The sequence below is a fragment of the Salvelinus fontinalis genome, chromosome 27 (assembly GCF_029448725.1).
Source record: "Salvelinus fontinalis isolate EN_2023a chromosome 27, ASM2944872v1, whole genome shotgun sequence".
Classification (NCBI taxonomy): domain Eukaryota; kingdom Metazoa; phylum Chordata; class Actinopteri; order Salmoniformes; family Salmonidae; genus Salvelinus; species Salvelinus fontinalis.
Genome location: NC_074691.1, coordinates 26,465,129 through 26,488,088, shown reverse-complemented (window position 1 = coordinate 26,488,088; position 22,960 = coordinate 26,465,129). Strand labels below are relative to the sequence as shown.

Here is a 22,960-nt window from a genome sequence, read left to right as displayed (position 1 = left end):
ATACTGGTGTGCAAAAGAGCAGAAAAGTAAATAAATAAAAGCAGTATGGGGGTGAGGTAGGTAAATTGGGTGGGCTATATACCGATGGACTATGTACAGCTGCAGCGATTGGTTAGCTGCTCGGATAGCAGATGTTTAAAGTTGTTGAGGGACATAAAAGAGATTTTTGCAATTCGTTCCAGTCGCAGGCAGCAGAGAACTGGAAGGAAAGGCGTCCAAATGAGGTTTTGGCTTTAGGGATGATCAGTGGGATACACCTGCTGGAGCGCGTGCTACGGGTGGGTGTAGCCATCGTGACCAGTGAACTGAGATAAGGCGGCACTTTACCTAGCATAGCCTTGTAGATGACCTGGAGCCAGTGGGTCTGACGACGAACATGTAGCGAGGGTCAGCCGACTAGGGCATACAGGTCGCAGTGATGGGTCGTATAAGGTGCTTTAGTAACAAAACGGATGGCACTGTGATAAACTGCATCCAGTTTGCTGAGTAGAGTATTGGAAGCTATTTTGCTATTTTCCTCGCCGAAGTCGAGGATCGGTAGGATAGTCAGTTTTACTAGGGTAAGTTTGGCGGCGTGAGTGAAGGAGGCTTTGTTGCGAAATAGAAAGCCGACTCTAGATTTGATTTTGGATTGGAGATGTTTTATATGAGTCTGGAAGGAGAGTTTGCAGTCTAGCCAGACACCTAGGTACTTATAGATGTCCACATATTCTAGGTCGGAACCGTCCAGGGTGGTGATGCTAGTCGGGCGTGCGGGTGCAGGCAGCGAACGGTTGAAAAGCATGCATTTGGTTTTACTAGCGTTTAAGAGCAGTTTGAGGCCACGGAAGGAGTGTTGTATGGCATTGAAGCTCGTTTGGAGGTTAGATAGCACAGTGTCCAAGGAAGGGCCAGGTGATGGTGATGAATCATGATAATATCAGAGTCAATATAGCTAATTGAGTACAGAAAATGGATGAGATCCCAAGTGAACAGACAACTGACAGTAAAAGAAAAACATACTAATAATCCAGAGATGGGATGTGAATGTTCTTCCTCTCACTTCAAAGCAGGAGCGTAGGCAAGCATGTTGACAAGAGGTAAGAGTCCACATTTACATAAGAAAGCTATACTACTTTGTGGTAAGCGCAGCAATGCACACACAGCAGAATAAGGTATTGTGTGTAGATTTATGAGGGAAAAAATGTATTAAATACATTTTAGAATAAAGCTGTAATGTAACAAAATGTGGAAAAAGTCAAGGGGTCGGAATACTTCCCGAATGCACTGTAATGCATGATAATTAATGGCATTCTCACAAACAATCGCAACATTGTTTAAATAATATATAGAACTTTCCTCGCAGCTCTGGTATATAAAGCTTTTTTGAGGCCTTGCTCACAATTCATTCAGTGGCAGCACAATGACCAAACGATATACTGTATGTGAGGCTCTTGATCATGTCTTTGATCATGACACTGGTGAGGAGGAGAGAGGCCAGGAAACTGACAGTGAAGATGCATTAGAGGAGGAAGTGTCAGAAGTTGAAGACAACAGAATATGATCCAGACCAAGAGACAACCGATGTGAAACAATCCAGTGATGAGGAAGAGGGCTCTGCTGAGGTTGTTACATTCCGGTCAAATAATGGGAATTTGTTCTGGTCTTCATCCCCCCCCACCTGAGAGGAGAGGTCGGCTGTCGGCTGAAAACATCAGAATGACCCCAGGGCCAACGAAATACACCATATCCCGGGTTGGTGACATAAAATCCTGCTTCGAACTGTTCCTGACAGAGTCAATCGAAACTATAGTGATAAACATGACCAACTTAGAGGGGAGACTTGTTTACGAAGACAACTGGAAAGAGGTAGACCGGACAGACGTCCAAGCATACGTGGGTCTCTTGATTTTGGCTGGTGTGTACAGATCCAGAAACTAATCTACCACCAGTTTATGGGATGCAGAGTCTGGTCGGGCAATTTTTCATGCCACTGTAAGGGGTGCGTAACTGACTGCAGGGAAGTCAGGCGCAGGAGAGCAGACATGGGTAACAACCGGAGCGGTTTATTTAGGCAAAATGAACTGCACCCAGAAACAACAAAATACGGGTTGAAATAACCCGTCGCAAACCAGTTAGACATGCACAAACACTTTACAACAAACAATTCCACACACAGACATGGGGGGGACAGAGGGTATTATACACGTCACGTAATGAGGGAATGTAAACCAGGTGTGTGGGAAAACAAGACAAAACAAATGGAACATGACAGGTGGATCGATGATGGCTAGGAGACCGGTGACATCGACCGACGAACGCCGCCCGAACAAGGAGAGGAACCGACTTCGGCGGAAGTCGTGACAGCCACTATGTCACTCCAGACATTTCACGTGTTGTCACGGGTGATTCGCTTCGACCACCGTGATACAAGACCAGGCCGCTGTCAACAAAACAAGCTGGCAGCGATCAGAGAGGTTTGGCACAAGTGGGTACAGCGCCTGCCACTCACCTATAACCCAAGTCCAGACATCACAGTGGATGAGTGTCTGGTCACTTTTAGGGGACGCTGCCCAATAATCTGCCTGTAAACAATTGTTTACTATAGTTTGTTAACAAGAAATTTGTGGAGTGGTTGAAAAACGAGTTTTAATGACTCCAACCTAAGTGTATGTAAACTTCCGACTTCAACTGTACAAGAGTCAGAAGCCAGATCTACGGCCGCCAGAGACAGAAGAGACAAAAGGTGCAATCTGTCTGCACCAAGAAATGTCAAAACGAGCATTACGTGCCATAAATGCAGTGCATATATTTGCAAGGCACATGCAGCAACCGCCACGTATTGTCCAACATGTGCATGAGAACACACAAAATGTAACCACTAACCAATTGTTAGTAATACTGTTATTGTTACTGTTGTTCTTTAATGTGTTCAGACATTCATTTTGTAATATGGTAAAGTTTTCTTGTGTAGTTTTGAGCCTATATCCTTTCTTTACTAATAAAATCATACCGGTCAGTTTTGACCGGGAACACAACAGATGTTATTTTGTGCCACTATTTAAACATTTGAAATGGTTTCAAATCAAATGTCCTTGTTAAACTTGTTAAAGTTCATTAGAAAATAAAATTACAAATGTAGATCGTTTATTTTGATTGTACAAATGTTGTGGCATAAGTGTCGGAAGAGAAGTTTTGCTCCCCTCGAAAATGAAACAATATATGGGGCAAGCGAATTATCCTACCTTCATCTAAATCTGTGTCTGGAATAAATGCAGGCAGTATTACCCAGCCATGAATTAGGCTATTTATTAGCCTATTTCGTTGATAATTTAATAGGACTAAGTAAGTAAATCATGTGCATTTTCATCAGTTGGGGTCGTTTAACAATGTGTGTGAAGGAACATAACGATGTGCTCTGAGATGCACTCAGAGTGATAGAGCACCATAGGTTTTGGCTTTACCACCATTTAAGGCACGCCTCCAGGTTTTCCGATTACGAGTATCAAGTATGATAAAACGAATATGAGTACCACGAGATCGGCACACCCCTATTTTGTAGTATCTTCCCTCTGGTTGCTATAGGTAAACTACCTGGTTACAACATCCGTGCCTGCTGTGCTGCAGTGTTTCCAGAAATGTGGTCATGTAGCATCAGGGTGTAGGAAGGAGCAGCCTAGATGTACCAGGTGTGGGGGGTTTCCATCTAGTGGAGACATGCCTGGAGGACTAGCCCAGTCAGTGTAGTAACTGGAGGAAATCATAAAGCCAGGTCGTCAGAGTGCCCGATAAAAGTGAAACAGGTGCAGGTAGCTAAACTCAGAATAGGACAGAGTGTTACTTATGCAGAGGCAGTGAGAAGGGTTGAGGGTGGAGTGGGAAGGAATGCTCCCTCTGTTGCCTTTACAAAAGGACCAACAGTAAATGTTCCCATTACAACATGGGGACCCCATGAACTGTGCTTTGACAAATCCAGGTTTCTGGCCATCACAACGATTGTAAATTGGGCTGCGCAAAAATGTACATTGCTTTAGAAGCAGCTGAACGAGACCCATCTGCGGAAGATCTACAGAAATGTTGGCAGAAGAAGTGCTGCCCTCCCAGGCCCAGGCCCATGGAGGGATGCATTTATCTGATCTCTGTAATTTATCAGATTTTTGGTTAGTGGGATAAGGGTGGGTATTGTGGTCCGAAAATTGTTAAACAGTTTTAAAAACAATTATTATAAATGCAACAGTTGGACAATGGATGAAGGTACTCCAAACTTTTAGAATTAACATAAAGGGGAGGGGCATGGCTGCAACCACCAAACACTTACTCTGTCTACCTTACTTGCACTCACCTGTGCTGTCTAGACTGCCTCATTAATTACTGTTGTTGTCACGTTGTCTTGCATAATTCAACAAGTGTGTCAATAGCTGGATTAAAAATCAACAGGCTTGGCCGTAGATTACATCTGTCTAAACATACTTTTGCGAGATCAGACATAATATCACTATAATCCAAGTGTTAATTTTTGGATGTTGCTTTCATTTCAGCGCGTCTAATTTGTAAACATTTTAACTGTATTAAAATATTACTTTTTTCAGTTCCACAAAAAAATGAACACCCATCAAAATAAAGTTATCTTTCTTCCCTTTGTTGTGATGTAAGTGTCGAGATGGTACATTAAATCCCAGCCGAAGCTTCAGCGTTCTTATAGATCAGGGATGGGAACTTTAATGGAGGTGGGGGCCACAAAAATCTGAACTCATCGTGAGTGGCTTGTGGGTCTGCGTACCCACATCCATACCCGATATGATATCTGAGTGAGACTGACTAACAAAATCAATGGGGGCCACCAGCCTGTAATTCTACCATGATAACAAGTTTACAATAGCTGGCTGCTAAACTAATTCAAGCAGGCCGCCAGTTGCCTATCCTTGTTATAGATTCAAGTATCCCACTGAGCTCATTTCAGCCATTACCGGGGTGTGTTTGACAGGTTATTACACATTTTTCTGCAGTCTTAACGTTAACGGGAAAACGTAACAGACACTAGCAAGAGTATGAAAGAGTCCCATGAGTAAAATGAAAGCAATCAATCCATTGAGATTTTGCACCCCTCAAACACAGGAAATAGATGGCTGAAAAAGACTCAGGTGGGCAGGGCAGGAGTACAAATCACACATTTTCTTAGAGACATATTTTGTCTATCCAGGTGTCAGTGGAGATGCTCTATGTTCTCCAGAGTGGGAGATGACATCAGTCTGCCATGTACCAATGTGTTTTTTTATCTAGACCACTCCTCAACTACATGGATCTATAACATCTTACTTTTGATGAAGTTGGTCTGCGGAGGGTGAAAAATGAAGAACATAACAACAGAGCAGAGAGACTGAGTTTAGGGTCTGACTGTTCTCTACATGTTAAAATATCAAATTTTCTTTCTCAAGTCTTATCGTGCACACCAGAGACAGATCTAAAGCCTGATGGACCAGCGACATTAAGATGATCTCTGCCTGCCTATTATGGACTTATTATGGAAACTGTAACTCACTCATCATTAGTGGTGTTACTCTGAGCTGAACGGATGAGACAGGTACTGATCTGCAGGGAGACTCCAGACACCAGGTCACACAGATGTCTGGCTGTAATATCACTCTGACTGTGACAATGCACATCTACATTCTCAGGTAACATATATATCTCCCATTTCATCAATAACCACTGGGCACACTGGTTGAATCAACGTTGATTCCACGTCATTAAATTAAATTACATGGAACCAATGTGGAATAGATGCTGAATTGACGCCTGTGCCCAGTGAGTAAGTAAATCTGCCACCCTAACATAGACTGTAGAAATAGGAACTGGTTCTGTATGAAATGGAAATGGAAAAAACCCTGGGGAAAGAGAAGATGTTGGGTGTCAAGTACAAAAATGGAAAACCATACTTTATTGGCTCAGAACGTGAAACTGATGAGAGTGACATGTTTGAAGGAGTTGAAGACAGACATTATTTATTTTTTTTAAACTGGAGGAGCGGATTCAGAGCTGCACGGTGTGGAGGTTGATGTGTCTGTGTAACAGTATAGCTTCCGTCCCTTTCCTCACCCCTACCTGGGCTCAAACCAGGGACCCTCTGCACACATCAACAACTGACACCCACGATGCATCGTTACTCATCACTCCACAAAAGCAGTTGCCCTTGCAGAGCAAGCGGAAAAACTACTTCAAGTTCTCAGAGTGAATGACATCACCGATTGAAACGGTATTAGCACACACCCCACTAACTAGCTAGCCATTTCACATTGGTTACATCTGTAAAGAGAGGGAAGACAGGAAAGAATGACAAATATGATTCTGGTCCAGTGGGAGTGATATTTTTGGAGATAATGGATCCTTGCCTTCTGACTGATACATATGTAGTGTCAGGTTGGGTGGAGAAGAGTTTGGGGACTGTTGAGTCAATGAAAGTAACTCAAAGTGGACTTGTGACGATTTTTTGCATTTCTTCCGTCTGGGAGCGGGAGCTCCGCACCACACGCCTAGGGATAACAACTGGGACTTGCTATGCTCTCTTAACCAGACAAAGTCAAGTTAGGTGTGTCAGTTATCCCGTGAGACCTTTTGTACCAAACCCATTAAAGTGTTTTAGGTGCCAAGCTTATGGTCATGTTGCAGAAGTGTGTAGAGGGGAGATTCCTAGATGTGCAGGAGGGCATGAGACAAAGTAATGTGTAGTATTGGTGGAAAGAGTTGTGTGTGTTAACTGTAGGGGTACCCATTGTGCTGGAGGTCAGAAGTGTCTGGTGAGAGAAAGGAAGGTTGAGGTTGCCAGGATCAGAGTCTGCCTAAGCAGACTTAAAATGAGCACACTGCTTTTTCTAAACATGTTACTGAATTTCTGAAACAGTTTTTAAATGTTTAAAAAATATATATTTCAAACTCATTGTCAGTTATAAGTGTGTTTTTTCCTGTAGGCTCCACTTCCACTATTTATTTATTTTCTTACTAGCTAGTCAGCATCTCTTTTTAGTTCTTCCCATTGACATTGCAAATAAAAGGACTGTAGCCTAAACTTCATTCGAAATGACGCTACATGCCCTTTATCACCTTTACCTGCAACTAAATTCCTCGCCGGTCGCGGTGGCGCGTGCCTGTATTACAAGTCTCTGGGAGGCTAAGGTTGGCGGATCGAGTGAGCTGAGCTCTGGGCTGTGTCGAGCTATGTCGAGCGGGTGTCCACACTAAGTTCGGTACCGATATGGTGCTCTTGGGGGAGCCCGGGGCCACCAGGTCGATCAAGGAGGGGTGCACCGGCCCAGGTGTGAAACGAAGCAGGTCAAAAGCCCCCTTGCCATCCAGTAGTGGGATAGCGCCTGTGAGTAGCCGCTGCCGTAGCAAGACATTGAAACCTGATCTTTTTTATTAATTTAGTTGTATTTGTTAGAAATAAGGTATTTCTCGGTGGCTACTACTGCGATGCAAAAACTCGAGCATCACAAAGAGTAAAATAGACGAACACAGTTAGCACGTACTTTTTTCTGGAAATTGAGAATTATACCGACCCCTACTGACGAAGGGAGTGTATAGTAGCTACAGTATTTATAACAGCTGATGTTACCACACAAGAACCAGCAGATGTCAGTAATCAAAAGCTACTTGCGTTTATATTTTAGCAACGAAACCCGGAAGTACCAGTTTTGTCCCTCAAGTATTCCCGTAGAACTGGGGTCTACCACATTTCTATGTACAAGTAAGAAAACAAGGTAAAGCGTATAAATTAATATTTCGTGAGTAATTTATCTTTGTGGTTTGATTAAAGTGTATATGTGTGACATATATTGACTGTTGAGAAGCTTTGTTTTGGCATAAGAAGCTAACATGCTATTAACGGCAACAAATCAAACGCTAACAACAAACTCGCCGGCTATCTAACTAGCCACAATTTTCAATCGACCTTTTTAGCTGAGATGGAAATGAATGTTGGCCGTAACACACTCTATTGTAGCTGGTGACATTTGTTCATTTTTGTATGGGTGGGTATAATTCTGTTCTGTTCAGAATCTGTTTCCAAAACTTTGTAAAGTAACGTTACAAGGTTGCCAACAAATAACGCATACAAAGTAGCATGATCAATTCACCTAACTTAGCTAACTAGCTACCGAATAGGCATCAACTCACCACATAGCTTATTTTTAATGTTTGTCCATAGGCTACCAGAGTGAGGACAGACATTTTTCGGAATTAACGTGGTTAGTGAAAAACGTAATGAAATAGCCCACTCCCTACCCTTACCTGGTATCTTATTATGCCGCTATACAACTTTGTATGCGTTGTTTGTTGGCAACCTTGTTATTTACGACATGTTTGTAACAGATTCCTGTTGGAACGTAACACATTATACCCACCCTTTTCGGAGAGAACAGCGGAGGTGTTGTCTTGCTAGCTAGGCGGCCATCTTTATTGATGCTGCATTAGTTAAACATAACTAGAGGCTGTACAAGTTAGCCATCTAACTCGGTAATTTACAGAGATACCTGCAACTATGCAAAGCTTGTTGTGTGATTAACACTGAGCTAACGGACTAACAGCTCAGTTGTTGTTGAAATGTTGGTTGCTAGTTTCAACAAGTCATATAGTTAGCTAGTCTATTTAGGTTGACTATGACTTAATGAATGGGAAACACTGGATGCTGATGAAACCGAGATGATTATTCTCACCCCCACTCTAATAGGATATCTCAGTTAACAGCTAATTTTGCTCAGTAATGGAAAGTGTGATTTATCCCTACAGATCTCTCAAGGCGTAATCCATGCTTTCAGATGAGCTTGACTCCAAACCCGAGGTAAGCACTCCACATTGTTCACCTTCCAACACTAATACATAGTAGTATGTATTTGTGGTCTTCCATTTGCACATACAGATCCACCCTTAGCTACAGAACTGTTTGATGAATTATCTTGCTTCTTCTCTCCTCTGCAGCTGCTGGTTCAGTTTGTCCAGAACGCTTCCATCCCTCTGGGGCAGGGTCTGGAGGACTCTGATCCCAAACACACCTGCCTTCCCCTGCTGGCCCCTGCAGATAGCTCCCTGTGCACACAGCTGGCCCTGACAGGTCAGACAGCCAGCAATCATCACAGACAATGACTGAAAATCATCATAGACAATCTGCCATACAATAACCTTGTGTTTTTCAGATTCTATATTGCTACTTGGACTAAATCTCTCTAAGAACCTACTCTCTCATTGGTTCTCTAGCCAACTAATCACTCCACTAATGTAATCTGTGATTGGTTCCCCAGAGGGTGGTCTCAGCCATGTGTCAACGAGGTCTCTGTCCCTGTCAGAGTTTGGGGGAGCAGTGCAGAGCCCCATGGAGGTGCACCCCAACCCCCATCCCCACAGCCCTCACACACCCCCCAGCCCATCTCCTGTCCTCCATGACCTGCAGCGGTCAGAGAGCAGCTCCTACGTCCTCCTCAACCTCGCCAAAGGTACGGAGACGCAGGGCCCAAGCAACCATATTAAATACCATTTTATTGGTCCCATGCGCCGAGTACGAAAGGTGTAGACTTTACAGTGAAATGCTTACTTACGAGCCCATTCCCAACAATGCAGAGTTAAAAAGTGCACTGATTTGAAGTGGATTTAACAAGTGACTTTAACAAGTGACATCAATAGGGGATCATAGCTTTCACCTGGTCAGTCTATCTCATTTACATAACTATTCACACCCCTCAATACTTTGTAGACACACCTTTGGCAGTGATTATAGCTGTGTCTTTCTGGCTAAGTCTCTAAGAGCTTTACACACCTGGATTGTGCAATATTTGCCCAATATTATTTAAAAAATATTCAAGCTCTGTCAAATTGGTTGTTGACTATTGCTAGACAACCATTTTCAGATCTTGCCACATTTTCAAGCCGATTTAAGTCAAAAGTCTAACTCGGACCCTCAGGAACATTCACTGTCTTCTTGGTAAGAAACTCCAGTGTAGATTTGGTTTTGTGTTTTAGGTTATTGTTCTGCTGAAAGGTGAATTAATCTCCCAGTGTCTGGTGGAAAGCAGACTGAACCGGCTTTTCCTCTAGGATTTTGCCTGTGCTTAGCTCCATTTAGCTCCCCATTCCTTAATGATTACAAGCATACCCATAACATGATGCAGCCACCACTGTTTGAAAATGTGGAGAGTGGTCTGAGTAATGTGTTGTATTGGATTTTCCCCAAACATAACACTTTGTATTCAAGACAAAAAGTGAATGAATTTGCCACATTTTTTACAGTATTACTTTAGTGCCTCGTTGCAAACAGGATGCATGTTTATATTCTGTACAGGCTTCCTTCTTTTCACTCTGTCAATTAGGTTATTATTGTGGAGTAACTACGTTGTTGTTGATCCATCCTCCGTTTTCTCCTATCACAGCCATTAAACTCTGTAACTGTTATAAAGTCAGCATTGGCCTCATGGTGTCCCTGAGTGGTTTCCTTCCTCTTCGACAACTGAGTTGGGAAGGACGCCTGTATCTCTGTAGTGACTGGGTGTATTGATACACCATCCAAAGTGTAATTAATAACTTCACCATGCTCAAAGGTATATTCAGTGTCTGCTTTATTTCATTTTTTACCCATCTATCAATAGGTAGCCTTTGCGAGGCACTGGAAAACCTCCCTGGTCTTTGGTTGAACCTGTGTTATAAATTTACTGCTTGACTGTGTGGGGTACGAACAGGAGGTAGTCATTCAAAAATCATGTTAAACACTATTATTGCGCACAGAGTGAGTCCATGAAACTTATTATATGACTTGTTAAGCACATTTTTACTCCTTAACTTCTTTAGGCTTGCCATAACAAAGGGATTGAATACTTATTGACTCAAGACATCTCAGCTTTTAATTTTTAATTAATTTGACAAATTCAAAAGGCACTTGCACATCTGAGCTGTCTTTGTTGCACGTGCATGGTAAGAGTGTAATAACATGAGAGAGAGAAAGAAACCTGCACACTGCTCTTGCTAGTATCACTGCTCTTTAATAAGCTTTGTGTCGGCCTCAAGGCCTTTATTTTTTTAAAGCTCTGGCGAAGGCCATGAGGCCGATACATAAAGCTTAATAAAGAGCAGTGATACTAGCAAGAGCAGTGTGCAGCTTTCTTTTTTCTCAATTAATTTGTAAAACATAATTCCACTTTGACATTATGAGGTATTGTGTGTAGGCCAGTGACCAAAAATCTCAATTTCATTCATTTTAAATTCAGGCTGTAATACAATAAAATGTGGAAAATGTCAAGGAGTGTGAATACTTTCTGAAGGCACTGTTATGTAATACTTAACAGTTCTATCAACTATATTTCTACACTGCCCTTCCTTCAGGGCATGCCTGATTGTTGTGCTGTAATGTGAATATATGTATTGAAATGAATTCTTTATTTAACGGTTATCTGTACTGTGGTGTGACAAAGCAGCTTTGCAAATACATCGACAAGTGTTATCATCTCCTCTGCACACTGTCTGTGGCAGACTCTCTCTGCTGGGCAAATTATCACATTTATTGTCTTATGATATTGTTTTCTTTACATTTTAGGGCTGAGATAAATTGACAAGGACACTTCATCATGCCCTGACAAACTCTCTCCCTCCTTGTCTCCCTTCACCTCTCCTTTTCTGTTTCTCCCCCTCGTCCTCTCCTCCCTTTCTCCCTCTCTCTCCAGGCCTAGCAGCCTCCTCTGAGCCACTAATCTTTTCAGCAGACGGGACAGAGGAGGAGGAAGAGGAGGTGATCTCGTCCGGGGACTGTTGTGTGGATGGCACTGCCCCCTGGTACCTGCGGGTACAGGAGTTGGCACACGACAGCCTCATAGCAGCAACGCGTGCACAGCTAGCTAAAGATGCCAAGGCTAGCCAGGACGCCAGGGCTGGGAATGGCTGCAACAGTAATGTCACTGACTTTAATGGTGGTGGGTAAATTGACTTTTTAATGGTGGTGGGTAAATTGACTTTTTAATGGTGGTGGGTAAATTGACTTTTTAATGGGGGTGGGTAAATTGACTTTAATGAGGGTGGGTAAATTGACTTTAATGGGGGTGGGTAAATTGACATTAATGGGGGTGTGTAAATTGACTTTAATGGTAGTTTATTGCCACAAATGGATCACTGACTGAAGAGCAGTGGGACATTTAGCTGATACTGACTATATAACAGGAAGACTTCTGTTTATGATATCACATCCCCTCTCTGTTTCTGTTGCCTAGGTGACCACCTGCCCAGCTTCCCGTTGGAGGGTGTGAAGAGAGAGCAGCCGGCGAGGACCAATCGTACGCTTTCGTCTAAACAGAACCTCCGCTGCTCCTTTGAGGGCTGCTATAGAACCTTCACCTGGCCTGCTCACCTCAAATACCACCTCAAAACACACAGGTACACACACACACACACACACACACACACACACACACACACACACACACACTCAAATATCACCTCAAATGTTAATGTGTGTGTGTGTGTGTCAGGAACGACCGTATGTTCCGGTGTGGGGCGGAGGGCTGTGGGAAAAGTTTCTACGTGCTGCAGCGTCTTCAGGTCCACATGAGAACTCATAACGGAGACAAGCCTTTTTTCTGCAAGGAGAAGAACTGTGGCAAGAAGTTCACCACTGCAGGAAACCTCAAGAACCACAAACGCACACACACAGGTGGGGACAGTGACACACACTTAGAGGTACACAGCAGTAGAGCACATACACCGGAGCAACATCTGTTTTAGTCTGCTCTGTATCCTGTAGTAGAGCATAGAAGTAAAGTGAATGTCTTTCATATGTTTCAGGTGTTTTCAGTGCTGTGGGAAGATATGTGCTTAGTGTAGGAGAGTGGTATAATGCTTTCTCTGTGAGAAAGTGTTATCATTAATGTGTGTTGTCTACATTTGAGAAGCCTTAATATGTACCTTCTAGCGTGTGATCTTTAATTGGTGTGTGTGTTGTCTATAGGTGAGAAGCCTTTCCTGTGTGAAGCAGATGGCTGTGGTCGTTCCTTTGCAGAGTACTCCAGTCTACGCAAACACATGCTCGTACACTCAGGTGAGAACACCACACCCACAGATAGGTTCATAAAATCTGAATTGACCTACTAGGACAGGGGTTTTTAACGGACCTGGAAGACCAGGTGTGTTGAATTTAGGCAATCACTGAACTGATCAATTAGCTCAGTTGGTCAGGTGTGGTGCCTGTGGCACTCCAGGAAAAGGGTTGCCCACCCCTGTAGTAGCATTTAAACAGTTTCAGCTTTTCTTTCTATACATAGTGAAATGACAACAGCTAGGTTGCTTTGTTAACTACCGGTATAACAACAACTGAATATGTGGAAGTCGAGTTCATACTGTCCACGAGCACAGTTTAAAAATGTAATTGTGGTAACAGTCAGTTAGATAACTTTAGTTTCAGTTTGTGTCACTGGATGCGTCTCAAATGGTACCCTATTCCCTATATAGTGTACTCTTTTTTTTGATCTGAGCCCAATGGCCTTGTGCTCAAAAGTAGTGCACTTTATAGGGAATATGGTGCCATTGGAGACAGTGATAAGTGTCCCTGTCTATGAATGTGTTCTAGGAGAGAAACCCCACCAGTGTGGTGTCTGTGGAAAGACGTTCTCTCAGAGCGGCAGCAGGAACGTCCACATGAGGAAGAGACACGGAGAGGAGGTGCTGGGGAACGAGGGCAGAGAAACAGGTAACACAGCGACACACAAATTACGCCAATGGTCACCAACCCTGGTTACAAGCATTACAGGATGTACAGGCTTTTCCTCCAATTCCAACCCAACACACTACACCTAATTCAGCCGGAGCCTTGGAGTTTACCTGTGTGTGTCTATGTATAACCGGCTCGTTATCTTCCATTTGGAATGTTCGATATAACACACACACACACACACCTCTGTAATGAACAGTATGGCACCTCTGTGTGATTGACAGGCGAGGCTCTGACACACAGCAGTTTGCTGGAGGCTGACGGGTCACCTGACGACAATATGGTCACCATGACTACGGGGGTGGAGCCCATGAACGTACACCACGCCATGCTGCGAGAACAAGGTAGACACTCACAGTCATACAAAACGTTTCACAAATGCAAAACCCCAATAAATCACATTTATTTGTCAAATGCGCCTAATCAACTGGTGTAGACTTTACCGTTGAATGCTTAATACAGTCCAATCCCAATACTCTTAAAGGGATAGTGTGGGGATTTCTGGGGACACGAATGACGTAACACACATTTCCCGATGCTCCTGCAACTTGCGACAACCTTTTATTTATTTTAGAGCAGTTTAATTCATTGTTTAATTTCGGCTTACTAAGTATTGTTGACATAGTTTCATATCTCGTTGCTCTTCCGAACGGTAATAATGACAGTGAATTGCTGAATGGAGGATTGCTAAAGTAGGCCGCAGCAAAGCCTTGGATTTTCCTGAAAGATTTCCAATTGGAGTGGCGGGCATATTTGTCTGCTCCTGACACAGTTTTGGTTACCTTGGTCGGCAGAATATCCGAAGCAAGGTTTTTCATCTCTCTTCGTAAAAGTTAAAGGATATAGTCGATGTAAATGCGACTTGACATATGAAGCCTGCATTCAGTTACCAAACTTTCATCAGCAAGCTAGCACAGCCGCTAATTGAGTAAACGGTCATATTTCTGTTATTTTAAACCTCAGTCTAGTCTACAACTTTACTTCTATTGCCTTGCTTCATTTCCGAAACAACATAATCTGACTCTTCACTTCACTGTTCCACAAATCCCGAAATTAGGCAGATAAGATACATTTTTCACATACATTTTTCCATTATTAAAGTGGCTGGAGTTGAGTCAGTATGTTGGCAGCAGCCACTCAATGTTAGTGGTGGCTGTTTAACAGTCTGATGGCCTTGAGATATAAGCTGTTTTTCAGTCTCTTGGTCCCTGCTTTGATGCACCTGTACTGACCTCGCCTTCTGGATGATAGCGGGGTGAACAGGCAGTGGCTCGGATGGTTGTTGTCCTTGATGATCTTTATGGCCTTCCTGTGACATCGGGTGGTGTAGGTGTCCTGGAGGGCAGGTAGTTTGCCCCCGGTGATGCGTTGTGCAGACCTCACTACCCTCTGGAGAGCCTTACGGTTGTGGGCGGAGCAGTTGCCGTACCAGGCGGTGATACAGCCCGACAGGATGCTCTCGATTGTGCATCTGTAAAAGTTTGAGTGCTTTTGGTGACAAGCCAAATTGAGGCGCTGCTGCACCTTCTTCACCACGCTGTCTGTGTGGGTGGACCAATTCAGTTTGTCCGTGATGTGTACGCCGAGGAACTTAAAACTTACTACCCTCTCCTACTGTCCCGTCGATGTGGTTAGGGGGGGGCTCCCTCTGCTGTTTCCTGAAGTCCACTATCATCTCCTTTTGTTTTGTTGAGTGTGAGGTTATTTTCCTGACACCACACGCCAAGGGCCCTCACCTCCTCCCTGTAGGCCGTCTCGTCGTTGTTGGTAATCAAGCCTACCACTGTAGTGTTGTCTGCAAACTTTATGATTGAGTTGGAGGCGTGCATGTCCACGCAGTCATGGGTGAACAGGGAGTACAGGAGAGGGCTCAGAACGCACCCTTGTGGGGCCCCAGTGTTGAGGATCAGCGGGGTTGAGATGTTGTTACCTACTCTCACCACCTGGGGGCAGCCCGTCAGGAAGTCCAGTACCCAGTTGCACAGGGCGGGGTCGAGACCCAGGGTCTCGAGCTTGATGACGAGTTTGGAGGGTACTATGGTGTTAAATGCCGAGCTGTAGTTAATGAACAGCACTCTCACATAGGTATTCCTCTTGTCTAGGTGGGTTAGGGCAGTGTGGTTGCGATTGCGTCGTCTGTGGACCTATTGGGGCGGTAAGCAAACTGGAGTGGGTCTAGGGTGTCAGGTAGGGTGGAGGTGATATGGTCCTTGACTAGTCTCTCAAAGCACTTCATGATGATGGAAGTGAGTGCTACGGGGCGGTAGTCGTTTAGCTCAGTTACCTTAGCTTTCTTGGGAACAGGAACAATGGTGGCCATCTTGAAGCATGTGGGAACAGTAGACTGGGATGAGGATTGATTGAATATGTCCATAAACACACCAGCCAGCTGGTCTGCGCATGCTCTGAGGATGCGGCTGGGGATGCAGTCTGGGCCTGCAGCCCTGCGAGGGTTAACACGTTTAAATTGTTTACTCACGTCAGCTGCAGTGAAGGAGAGTCCACAGGTTTTGGTAGCGGACCGTGTCAGTGGCACTGTATTGTCCTCAAAGCGAGCAAAGAAGTTGTTTAGTCTGTCTGGGAGCAAGACATCCTGGTCGGCGACGGGGCTGGTTTTCTTTTTGTAATCCGTGATTGACTGTAGACCCTGTGACATACCTCTTGTGTCTGAGCTGTTGAATTGCAACTACTTTGTCTCTATACTGACTCTTAACTCGTTTGATTGCCTTGCGGAGGGAATAGCTACACTGTTTGTATTCGGTCATGTTTCCGGTCACCTTGCCCTGGTTAAAAGCAGTGATTCGCGCTTTCAGTTTTGTGCAAATGCTGCCATCAATCCACGGTTTCTGGTTTGGGAAGGTTTTAATAGTTGATGTGGGTACAACATCCCCGATGCACTTGCTAATAAACTCGCTCACCGAATCAGCGTATTCGTCAATGTTGTTTTTATGCAGTGCGGAACATATCCTAATCCACGTGATCGAAGCAATCTTGAAGCGTGGAACCAGATTGGTCGGACCAGCGTTGAACAGACCTGAGTACGGGAGCTTCCTGTTTTAGTCTCTGTCTAGGCTGGGAGCAACAAAATGAAATCGTGGTCAGCTTTTCCAAAAAGAGGGCGGGGGAGGGCCTTATATGCGTCACGGAAGTTAGAATAACAATGATCTAGGGTTTTACCAGCCCTGGTAGCACAATCGATATGCTGATAGAATTTAGGGAGTTGTTTTCAGATTAGCCTTGTTAAAATCCCCAGCTACAAGGAATGCAGCCTCAGGATATGTGGTTTCCAGTTTTCATAGAGTCAAATAAAGTTCGTTCAGGGCCGTCGATGTGTCTGCTTGGGGGGGAATATATGTGTCTGTGATTATAATCGAAGAGAATTCTCTTGGTAGATAATGCGGTCGACATTTGATTTTGAGGAATTCTAAGTCAGGTGAACAGAAGGACTTGAGTTCCTGTATGTTGTTATGATCACACCGCGTCTCGTTAATCATAAGGCATACCCCCCCGCCCGTCTTCTTACCAGAAAGATGCTTGTTTCTGTCGGCGCGATGCGTGAAGAAACCAGCTGGCTGTACCGACTCCGATAGCGTGTCTCGAGTGAGCCATGTTTCTGTGAAGCAAAGAACGTTACAGTCTCTTATGTCTCTGGAATGCTACCCTTGCTCGGATTTTATCAACCTTTTACGCTGCTGCTACTCTCTTGTTATTATCTATGCATAAGTCACTTTAATAACTCTACCCACATGTGTATATATCACCTCATTTACCTCGACTAGGTGCCCCGCACATTGACTCTGTACCGGTACCCCCTGTATATAGCCTCGCTATTGCTATTTTACTGCTGCGCTTTAATAATTTGTTACTTTATTTCTTATTTTTGTAGGTATTTTTCTTTATTAACTGCTTTGTTGGTTATGGCTCGTAAGTAAGCATTTCACTGTTGTATTTGGCGCATGTGACAAATAAAATTTGATTTGATGCATTTTTCAAACTATCCCCAGCAGTAAAAGGTATTATTTCTTATAGCTATGATCAAATTTACTCTCTTCACAATCCTTCATTCGCAGCTATTAAAACTTTATGGGAACATAAAGTTTAAGTTTACTGATGACACATGGGAAGATATTCTGCACCGTCTCCTCTTCTATTTGTGCCAAACATGGTTTGATCCAATGCAACATCCTACACCACACTCACTGGACTAAACTCTGTCCCGAAGCAAGCACCAATTAGCCTGGAGCTAGCCCATGCTAGGCCCATCTCCCGGCTAGCTGAAGAGGTCCATCAGCCACTCCCTCCTGGACCCCTTTTACTGCCGGTATGGGGTACGGAACCCCGCCGATTCTTCACGACTGGACTACCAACGTAGTCTGCTCGAGGGGGTTACTCAACTGGCTCCTACGTCGCAACGTCCCCTGAATTCCCATTTGTTAGCCTGCTAGCCGCGGCCTCGCTAGCTGTCTAGAGCATATCGGACTGTTAGCTAATAGGTCCATTGGCCAATTTCTCGTGCCACTATTCCTATTTTGCCAATGAGCCTGGGCCCCTTTTACCACACGAAGCTCTGCTTATCCATCACGACTGGACTACCGACGTAATCTGCCCAATGTTTTTTTTTTTCAACAGGCCCCTTCGTTGCGACGTCCCCTGAATGCCCATCTGCTAGCTGCGGCCCGCTAGCTGTCTAGAGCATTTTGGACTGTTAGCTGAATAGATCCATTTGCCAATTGGACTGGAACCCTCTGCTACACGGAACCCTACTAATCCATCATGACTGGTCTATTGACGGAACCGCACTAGGAGGCTAAAACAGACTTTCCTCCGTCGCGACATTCCTCTAAGGCCCTTCTGCTAGCTTGTTAGCCCCGGCCTGCTAGCTGTCTGAATCGCCCAGTCTCCAGCCAGCCCAACCATTCACTGGACCCTTATGATCACTTGGCTACGCATGCCTCTCCATAATGTCAATATGCCTTGTCCATTACTGTTCTGGTTAGTGATTATTGTTTTATTTCATTGTCGAGCCTCTAGCCCTGCTCAATATGCCTTAACCAACCATTTAGTTCCACCTCCCACATATGCGATGACATCACCTGGTTTCTAGAGACAATATCTCTCTCATCACTCAATGCCTAGGTTTACCTCCAATGTACTCACATCCTACCATACCTTTGTCTGTACATTATGCCTTGAATCTATTCTATCGCGCCCAGAAACCTGCTCCTTTTACTCTCTGTTCCGAACGTACTAGACGACCAGTTCTTATAGCTTTTAGCCGTACCCTTATCCTACTCCTTCTCTGTTCCTCTGGTGATGTAGAGGTTAATCCAGGACCTGCAGTGCCTAGCTCCACTCCTATTCCCCAGGTGCTCTCATTTGTTGACTTCTGTAACCGTAAAAGCCTTGGTTTCATGCATGTTAACATTAGAAGCCTCCTCCCTAAGTTTGTTTTATTCACTGCTTTAGCACACTCTGCCAACCCAGATGTCTTAACCGTGTCTGAATCCTGGCTTAGGAAGACCACCAAAAACCCTGAAATGTCCATCCCTAACTATAACATTTTCCTCCAAGATAGAACTGCCAAAGGAGGCGGAGTTAGCCTGCAGAGTTCTGTCTTACTATCCAGGTCTGTACCCAAGCAATTTGAACTTCTACTTTTAAAAATCCACCTTTCCAGAAACAAGTCTCTCACCGTTGCCGCTTGCTATAGACCACCCTCTGCTCCCAGCTGTGCCCTGGACATCAAATGTGAACTGATTGCCCCCCATCTATCTTCAGAGCTTGGGCTGCTAGGTGACCTAAACATGGACATGCTTAACACCCCGGCCATCCTACAATCTAAGCTTGATGCCCTCAATCTCACACAAATGATCAATGAACCTACCAGGTACAATCCCAAATCCGTAAACACGGGCAACCTCATAGATATCATCCTAACCAACCTGCCCTCCAAATACATTTCTGCTGTTTTCAACCAAGATCTCAGCGATCACTGCCTGCATCCGTAATGGGTCTACGGTCAAACGACCACCCCTCATCACTGTCAAATTCTCCCTAAAACACTTCAGCGAGCAGGCCTTTCTAATCGACCTGGCCGGGGTAACCTGGAATGATATTGACCTCATCCCGTCAATAGAGGATGCCTGGTTATTCTTTAAAAGTGCCTTCCTCACCATCTTAAATAAGCATGCTCCGTTCCAAAAAAAATTGAACCAGGAACAGATATGGCCCTTGGTTCACTCCAGACCTGACTGCCTTTTGACCAGCACAAAAACATCCTGTGGCGTACTGCATTAGCATCGAATAGCCCCCGTGATATGCGACTTGTTAGGGACCAATATACACAGGCAGTTAGGAAAGCTAAGGCTAGCTTTTTCAAACAGAAATTTGCATCCTGTAACACAAACTCAAAAAAGTTCTGGGACACTGTAAAGTCCATGGAGAATAAGAGCATCTCCTCCCAGCTGCCCACTGTACTGAGGCTAGGAAAGACTGTCACCACGGATAAACCCACTAGAATTGAGAATTTCAATAAGCATTTTTCTACGGCTGGCCATGCTTTCCACCTGGCTACCCCTACCCCGGTCACCTGCCCGGCACCCCCCACAGCTACTCGCCCAAGTCTCCCCCATTTCTCCTTCACCCAAATCCAGATAGCTGATGTTCTGAAAGCTGCAAAATCTGGACCCCTACAAATCAGCCGGGCTAGACAATATGAACCTTTTCTTTCTAAAATGATCTGCCTAAATTGTTGCAACCCCTACTACTAGCCTGTTCAACCTCTCTTTTGCATCGTCTGAGATCCCAAAGATTGGAAAGCTGCCAAGGTTATCCCCCTCTCCAAAGGGAGAGACGCTCTAGACCCAAACTGCTACAGACCTATATCTATCCTACCCTGCCTTTCTAATGTCTTCGAAAGCCAAGTTAACAAACAGATTACCGACCATTTCGAATCCCACCGTACCTTCTCCGCTATGCAATCTGGTTTCAAAGCTGGTTATGGGTGCACCTCAGCCACGCTCAAGGTCCTAAACGATATCATAACCGCCATCGATAAGAGACATTACAGTGCAGCCGTATTCATCGACCTGGCCAAGGCTTTCGACCACATTCTTATCAAATGACTGCCTCCCATGGTTCACCAACTACTTCTCTGATAGAGTTCTGTGTGTCAAATTGGAGGGCCTGTTGTCTGGACCTCTGGCAGTCTCTATGGGGGTGCCACAGGGTTCAATTCTCGGGCTGACTCTTCTCTGCATACATCAATGATGTTGCCCTCGTAAAACTGACCATCCTACCGATCCTCGACTTCGGCGATGTCATTTACAAAATAGCCTCCAACACTCTACTCAACAAATTGGATGCAGTCTATCCCAGTGCCACCCGTTTTGTCACCAAAACCCCATATACTACCCACCATTGCGACCTGTACGCTCTCGTTGGCTGGCCCTTGTTTCATACTCGTCGCCAAACCCACTGGCTTCAGGTCATCTACAAGTCTCTGCTAGGTAAAACCCCGCCTTATCTCAGCTCACTGGTCACCATAGCAGCACCCACCTGTAGCACGCGCTCCAGCAGGTATATCTCTCTGGTCACCCCCAAAGCCAGTTCCTCCTTTGTCCGCCTTTCCTTTCAGTTCTCTGCTGCCAATGACTGGAACGAACTGCAAAAATCACTGAAGCTGGAAACTCATATCTCCCTCACTAGCTTTAAGCACCAGCTGTCAGAGCAGCTCACAGATCACTGCACCTGTACATAGCCCATCTGTAATATAGCCCACCCAACTACCTCATCCCCATACTGTATTTATTTATTAACCTTGCTCCTTTGCACCCCAGTATCTGTACTTGCACATTCATCTTCTGCACATCAATCACTCCAGTGTTTAATTGCTATATTGTAATTACTTCGCCACCATGGCCTATTTATTGCCTTACCTCCCTTATCTTACCTCATTTGCACACACTGTATATAGATTTTTTCGACTGTATTATTGACTGTATGTTTGTTTATTCCATGTGTAACTCTGTGTTGTATGTGTCGAACTGTTTTGCTTTATTCTTGGTCAGGTCACAGTTGTAAATGAGAACTTGTTCTCAACTAGCCTACCTGGTTAACTAAAGGTGAAATAAAAATAAATTTAAAAAACTCAATTCTGATGTCCACCTTGTTAGCGACAGGTGTCGGCAAGCTCCTGATTCATTAATACATATGTTTTGGTCCTGTTCTTCTCTACATAGCTATTGGTCTGCCATCTTTGATACCACATCTAAACTATTACAAGTGCCTTTTGCTCCTACTTCCATAACATTATTTGGTGTATTACCTGATACTATAAGACTACCAAAATACATATCTAACTGTGTAGCCTTTGAGTTTGTTGGCAAGAAGGTTTAATTGACTTGTGTGGAAGTCGCCCTCTCCTCCCTCTGATTTTGTGTGGATTAAAGATGTCTTACATTTCAGAAGATATAATATACCCTACGGGGTTCTTCTGACAAATTCTACCGAATGTGGCAACCTTTCTTTACCTATGTAGAGACACTACAATCTCCCTCTACAGTAAACTGCCTACCTAAGCTTTGTATTTAATTGATCTACCTTAGAAAAATTATAATAAGACAGGCTAATATTAAACACTTTGTTTTGAAGACAATTTTTTTTGTATTAAGTAATACTTAAGTTTATTTTCGTATGTGCATATACATTCCTACCTCGTTCAAAAAGCATGATCCCATGGTATATCGAATGTATAAAACCACATGTGCAATGTAGTGTATTTCAACCATTGTTTACTGTAACTGAAAAACATTTTTTTTAAATGCCAGATTCTGGAAATCAATGTGTTTATTCCACTTATGTGGATTTAGATGAACTCGTGGATACCATTTTTATGTTTGTCTAGTATGATGGAAGTTAGCTTGCGAGCTAATAATAACTAGCGTTAGCGCGATGACTGGAAGTCTACCACTAGCTGTGTAGAACTGAACTTCCTTCATACTGGATGCAGAGACATACCAATTGTATCCATGAGTTCATCTGACTCTGGGTAAGTAGAAAAAATATTTATTTGCCAGAATCTCGCACTCTTTAACAGTTAGCGATGGTGTTATATTTTTCAGGACTCAAACCAAGGGCATCGTCCAAAACCACAGGGGGATATATATAGTCTAACTATGGCCATGTTATTTAATTACCCCCCTGTGCCTTCTGTCTCTTCTAACTCATCTCTTCTTCTTCCCTTCGTTTTAG

General features: G+C 44.1%; 1 protein-coding gene across 4 annotated transcripts in view; it reads left to right on the top strand.

Moving 5' to 3' along the window:
* Positions 1–7,645: 7,645 nt before the first annotated feature.
* Positions 7,646–22,960, top strand: part of LOC129825362 (zinc finger protein 410-like) — a 16,810-nt gene continuing 1,495 nt past the window's right edge. The window contains exons 1-11 of one of the 4 annotated variants that reach the window (XM_055885419.1): positions 7,646–7,733; positions 8,761–8,812; positions 8,950–9,082; positions 9,270–9,461; positions 11,676–11,921; positions 12,216–12,378; positions 12,474–12,655; positions 12,950–13,039; positions 13,568–13,687; positions 13,933–14,052; positions 18,338–22,954. In XM_055885419.1, coding sequence (XP_055741394.1) covers positions 8,780–8,812; positions 8,950–9,082; positions 9,270–9,461; positions 11,676–11,921; positions 12,216–12,378; positions 12,474–12,655; positions 12,950–13,039; positions 13,568–13,687; positions 13,933–14,052; positions 18,338–18,399 — 1,341 coding nt within the window. In that variant the 5' untranslated portion in view covers positions 7,646–7,733; positions 8,761–8,779 and the 3' untranslated portion in view covers positions 18,400–22,954. Of the gene's footprint in view, positions 7,758–8,760; positions 8,813–8,949; positions 9,083–9,269; positions 9,462–11,675; positions 11,922–12,215; positions 12,379–12,473; positions 12,656–12,949; positions 13,040–13,567; positions 13,688–13,932; positions 14,053–18,337; positions 22,955–22,960 lie in introns of those variants that run through there. The other 3 variants (XM_055885418.1, XM_055885416.1, XM_055885417.1) reach the window with 3 other exon arrangements.